The sequence below is a fragment of the Glycine soja genome, chromosome 11, assembly GCF_004193775.1.
Source record: "Glycine soja cultivar W05 chromosome 11, ASM419377v2, whole genome shotgun sequence".
Lineage (NCBI taxonomy): Eukaryota > Viridiplantae > Streptophyta > Magnoliopsida > Fabales > Fabaceae > Glycine > Glycine soja.
Window position 1 is genome coordinate 52,428,535 of NC_041012.1, and position 5,519 is coordinate 52,434,053.

General features: G+C 38.6%; 1 protein-coding gene across 2 annotated transcripts; it reads left to right on the top strand.

Moving 5' to 3' along the window:
- The first annotated feature begins 553 nt into the window (after positions 1-553).
- On the top strand, positions 554-5,191 carry LOC114374555 (protein MLN51 homolog). 2 transcript variants are annotated; one of them, XM_028332215.1, is made up of 12 exons: positions 554-1,357; positions 1,464-1,566; positions 1,661-1,875; positions 1,962-2,794; positions 3,138-3,252; positions 3,483-3,623; positions 3,867-3,922; positions 4,011-4,056; positions 4,268-4,334; positions 4,422-4,500; positions 4,656-4,741; positions 4,819-5,191. In XM_028332215.1, the coding sequence occupies exons 1-9, from the start codon at positions 882-884 to the stop codon at positions 4,293-4,295; spliced, it is 2,013 nt and encodes a 670-aa protein (XP_028188016.1). In that variant the 5' UTR covers positions 554-881; the 3' UTR covers positions 4,296-4,334; positions 4,422-4,500; positions 4,656-4,741; positions 4,819-5,191. The 2 variants fall into 2 exon arrangements, with proteins under 2 accessions (XP_028188016.1, XP_028188017.1); XM_028332216.1 differs by having other exon boundaries at positions 1,661-1,821.
- The last annotated feature ends 328 nt before the right edge of the window (positions 5,192-5,519 follow it).

The following is a 5,519-nucleotide window of genomic DNA, read 5'->3' on the forward strand; positions in this document are numbered from 1 at the left end:
ATTCAATAAAAATTTGTGTATGATAAATTTGGAATTTTTTATAATAATGACATTAAAGTCATAAATAATGATAATTTTTTATAAATTAACAATATAAAATTATATGTGCATAATCATTAAACTCTAAAAATAAAAAATTATATTAGAATTACATAAGAAAAAGCATATATATATATATATATATATATAAAAGGGTGAAGCCAAGTAAGATGATATCTCATTTGCAAACTAAACAACAAAACAAATCTTCATTTGATATCTCATTCACTGACAGGATACCTAAAGTGGTATCAAATATCATAGTGACACCTTTGGCAAAAATCAAAATAATATCGGACAGATAAATAATTTAAAAAAATACCCATCTCCATAAATTGTTTTAGGAAAATACCCAGTTTGATAAAAAAAAAAAAAGTCGATATCTTGGAGCCACATGTCATAATTCAGTACTGTACAGTAGAGAAACCAATCTTTACTCCCAAATCCGGAACCGACATTGAACTTCCTGAAATACCCCGGATGATAAGATAATTCCACCATAAACCCCTGCCCTTATTTTTTCTTCGTCTCTCGGTTTCAATTGCCAATGACACTAATCAACAAAATCTCCCAAAATTATCCAAGACTAGGGTTTCGTTTTCTCAAGGCGCAACCCTTACCTTCCACTCTCACCACTCACCCACCCACCCCACCAAATAATTAGCCCTTCATTCTCGCACTCCAATTTCTTCCCCCTTTGGATTTGGGGTTTCCAATTGACTGCGCTCATTCACTTTTGGTTCCTCTTCGTTATTCGACGCTCCACAAAGTTTTCGTGCGTTTTGGTGTTTGCGATTGATTCAGATTTTTTCGGGATTAGGTTTTTGAGGGGTTTTAGGAATATGGCTACGACGACTGAAGAAGGGGTCGAGTACGAGAGTGATCCCGAAGAGGCCACGAGATCGCTCGCAATGCGGAGAAGGCGTGAGGCAAGTGATGACGAAGAAGGTGACGCCGACGCTGACGGAAGAGACTCCGCCACCGCCGATCGCCGGATAACTCATTCCGATGACTCCGACGGCGAGGGCGGCGTGGCAGATTATGATGACGAAGAAGAGTTGGAAGAGGAAGAGGAGGAGGAAGAAGAAGAGGAAGGAGAAGAGAGGGTTGGACTTGAACATGAACATGAACATGAAGGAGGTGCTAATGGCACAGTGGTTAAAGATTCCGATGATGCTGATGTGAAAGCCCCTTTGGAGGAATCAGGGAATGGAAATGAAGAAGAGAAGAAAGAGAATGAACCATTTGCGGTGCCCACTGCTGGAGCCTTTTATATGCACGATGATAGGTTCAGGGACAATGCCGGTGCACGCCACAGGTATCTAAATCTTCACTCAGACCTCTGCATAATATGCGTGTGTGTGTACTGTCACGTGGTTGATTTTATGGTTTTGTTTTGTTTTTTGTTCTTTTGTGTTTTAAAGGCGTATGCGTGGTGGAAGGAGACTGTGGGAGTCCAAGGATGATAGGAAGTGGGGACATGATAAGTTTGAGGAAATTACTTTGCAGGAAAGGCACTATAAAGAGGTGATGATTTTATAAATATGTAGTAGTAGAACTTTTTTTTTTTCGTTTGTTGAAGTGAAAGAAACCTTGCTAATGCGTTCTGTATAAAATTTAGGGAAGGAGACCTTCTAAGGGTAATTTTCGAGGCCGTGGTGGTAAAACACGAGGTGTTGACCACAGTGGAAGATATGTTAGAGGTAGCCGGAAAGGGTATGATAACAGAGGCAATCAAACTCAAGCACCAAAGAGTGTTGTGCGAGGGAGAGGACCCCAGAGGTATGAGCCTACTAATAAGAACAATGATTCAGCATCCCAGGTGCAAAATAAACAGTGAGTACTTTGTATTTTGTAGGATTTCGTGCAACATATACATGTTTAGGCTTTCTGATCATAATTTTGTTTTGTTATTTTCTAAGACCTGGGAAGCAGCCAGAGAAAGCATCACATGCTAGTTTGGGAAAAACTTTTGCTCCTGTCTCTAATTCGAAGTCTGATCCTGTGCCTGCTAAGAAACAAGTGTTTGCATCAAATTTGAATTATGCATCCCCCCCCTTTTACCCTTCGAGTTCTTCCAACAAAGATATAAGTGTGGCACCAAAAGGGGATGTCCAAACGGGTGGTACAGGCAGGATTGTTCGCCCTGGTGTTGTGGATGAGGGTTTTTTGGTTCAACAGAACAATGTACTTCTTCGAGGAAAGAATGTTGTTGATCATGTCAGCATGGAGAAGCTATATATTGATGGGCCTGGCACTCCATCTGTTGGAAAGGCTTTTAACAATATGCATATTCCACTACCTGGATCTTCTGGAGTTAATCCTTCTCAGTCTGCTCATCCAAGAGGTCACGGGAGGAGTGGAGCAGTACCAGTGCAGATGAATTATCCGCCTGTTACCTCTCATAATCAACCAAGTAAAATTGATCCAACACAACTCCCGGCTATTCAAAGAACTGCTCCAGGGCGAACTTCACCTTCTTTGCAAGCCCCTGCTCCACAGGTTGGTAATCGACCTGGTAGTGGGTCTCAAGCTTCATCTCCCCCCAAAACATCCAGCGCGATTAGTTCATTGGATTCTGGAGAAATTGATGCAGCTTCAGATTCCGATAAATTGAAGGGTGCATTGGTTGGGAAGGGAAGGGGAGCTCCACAGGGTAGTGGAAGGGGCTCTTTTGTTTATGGTGGAGCTATGGGGACTGCTGGAAATATCAGTGGTACTCATGGAGATCATAACTTCCCAACCTTCTTGCCCGGTCAGTTTTTAATAAGCTGTTTTCTTGATAAGTGTCAACAGTGCCAACTTAGTGGAAAATTTGGATCCAATATATTTATTGTAATTTTGCATTTCTGTTGTTGAAATACCATGTTCTCATGCACATAAAGGTAGAATAGCAGCATTACTAGTCTGTGAAAAGTCAAGTTGTTATATTATTTACTGTGTTACAGATGAGTTTTTTGTGGTGAGGGTGTCCTGATTTATAAACATCCCCTTGGTTTGGCTGCGTTTGTACCTGTGATCCTTTCAGAACATATGCAGATCTTTTTTTTCTTTGATCAATTTTGCTGATTTTCATTTGGCACACTGGTGGGACACAGTTATGCAATTTGGAGGGCAACATCCCGGTGGCATAGGAGTTCCTGCTGTTGGCATGGCATTTCCTGGATATGTTGGTCAGCCTCAACTTGGTTTGGGAAACTCTGAAATGACCTGGTAAGGATATTAATGACCGAATTTTTCCAGATGTTGACATGGTTGAAATCTCCCTGTGTTCATTTGTCTATGGTGCGCACTTGCAATTTTCTAAGAATTTTATAATCAATATGATATTTAACTACTCTAATGGTTGAAATATCCTTAGAAGTGTCTTCATTTACTTTTTGTTGTGTTCCTTTTTAGCTCCTTTTTGGAACACTATTTAAGTAGTTCCTTTTTTGGTTTAGGCTACCAGTTTTGACTGGGGCAGCGGGTGCTTTAGGGGCAGCGGGTGCTCTAGGGGCTACATATTGTCCACCCTATCTCACTGTTGATGGTGCTTATCATGCCCGACAATCAGGACAAACATCTGCAACAGCTATTTCAAGGTTGGTACTTTTATAGCTTTACTATGAACTCTTGTAGTTTTACTTCTTAAAATTGCATGGCTTGGCTTGAATGGTGATCTTTATACTTTATTTCAATTTTGTGTGAACTCGTGGGGTTGGGAGAGGAGGATTCATAATGTAATGGGTTTTTGTCATGCTTTTCTTTCTTCCATGCTAGGTTTGATGTTGCTGTACCTTTTTTCTGGTTTTGTGATTTCTGTTTTCATGATTGAATCTTTACAGCAAGGAAAATAATGTGAATAAAGCTAATAATGAATGGAAATCACCACAGAAATCAGGTAAGACATTGATATTCTTTTTCCATTGATGTTGTTTACACATTACCATTGGAAGTTAATTTATTTTTTGGAATTGATCTGTCTGCAGAGCCTGTAAATGATGAGTTTGGACAGAGGCAAAATAAGCCCCGCAGGTAAGTTTATTTGTGGAAACATTTTCATTTTGGTCGTCTTAAATGAATTTTGCTGCGATGGGAATGCTTGAGCATGGTTTTACCTTTTTTTGGGGGGTGGAGGGGGAGGGGGAAGGGGTATTTTTCTTTGGATTCTAGGGGTAATAGTGCTGGCATATTTTTTAATTAGATCAACATAAACTTGATGAATGTTTGGTTATGTTCCATGCAGATACTCGGAGATGAATTTTGGGCAATGAAGTATTATAGAATGCAACTTGTTTGAATAAAAAGATAAGGTTTGTTATTTTCCTCTATTAAATAATGCATCAATTTTCTTACTAGTGTTTACAATTTTCTTAGTTTTCATAATTTTTGTTTTGCAGGCCTTCTTCCTCCTGGTCCTTTGTCTTCAAGCTTTTGTTCAGGAGTACTTGGGCAGCAATATGTTTCAAGAATTTTTAGGTGATTACAGAACTTGTATTTTCGCTGGGAGTATTTTTTGAAGTTATTTTTCCCGGTTCCCTCATGTTTTGGGATTGGTTGGGGGTTTCCCCTTGGGCTTTGTACACTGATACACCTCTTTTTTTCTCTCCGTAATTCAATTTTTTCCCTTGCAGTGTTATATAACGCCTGTTCATGCTGTTCTCCATTTAAAGAAGTTAATTGCAGCTTGACAGGTGGTAGTTGCTTGTGTAATTGTGCGGTAAGTATAAATAAATTTGCAGTTGATGTCCTTGTAATTGCTGCTGAGGAAATTATGACAGTTGGCTTCTTTGCCAGATTTTTCTTGCGTTTTGCTTTCGTGAAGCTCGTGAGAAACTTAGGCAGGTTTTTCTACAACTATGAATGTGGGAAAAAAGAACGACGATTGTGTTGCAGCAACTGATTGCTCGTGGAATTGAAAATTTCTCGTGTAAATGGTTTTCTTGTTCGTCTGGTATGTACTTGTGGTAAATTTGTTACGAGACGTCAAATAGTGTAATCCTCTTATTTTTCCAAATTCAAATTAGTGTTTTTGACTGAGTGGTTTTTGCTTTTGAATTCATTGTTTCTTCTATTGAGATTTGAGACTCATCTGAAGGATGTTAATATAGTACTCTTACCTAAGACAGTTTTGGTATTCGATGAAAACGATGGTTTTTATTTTGTTATACTCTATCTTGGTTGATTAAATCGAAATTAATGAAATATATAATTTATGTAGGATGTGGCACGTATTTACATTAGAATGATTGTATGTCATGTACTATTAAGTGGTGATAAGAATTATTTTAAAAATTGTAGTGTATGATGATGAAAGCCAATAAATTCGGAAATTCGCTTCGTATGACGTCGTCAACAATTTGCTTCATACAAGTATTTATTGGATTACATTAAAATCTCGAAAATTTGCTTCGTGAATTTCAATCGATATTATATTAATTACGAAATGTGACTTTTTTTCATAATGGTTGGTGATGTATGATATTCCGTATGATACT

Bases quoted from the DNA above. Each gene is read 5' to 3' on its own strand.
- LOC114374555 (XM_028332215.1), top strand. From the start codon at position 882: ATGGCTACGACGACTGAAGAAGGGGTCGAGTACGAGAGTGATCCCGAA. The intron at 3,253-3,482 runs GTAAGGATATTA...TTTTTGGTTTAG, and splicing joins GGAAACTCTGAAATGACCTG to GCTACCAGTTTTGACTGGGG. The intron at 3,923-4,010 runs GTAAGACATTGA...ATCTGTCTGCAG, and splicing joins GAAATCACCACAGAAATCAG to AGCCTGTAAATGATGAGTTT.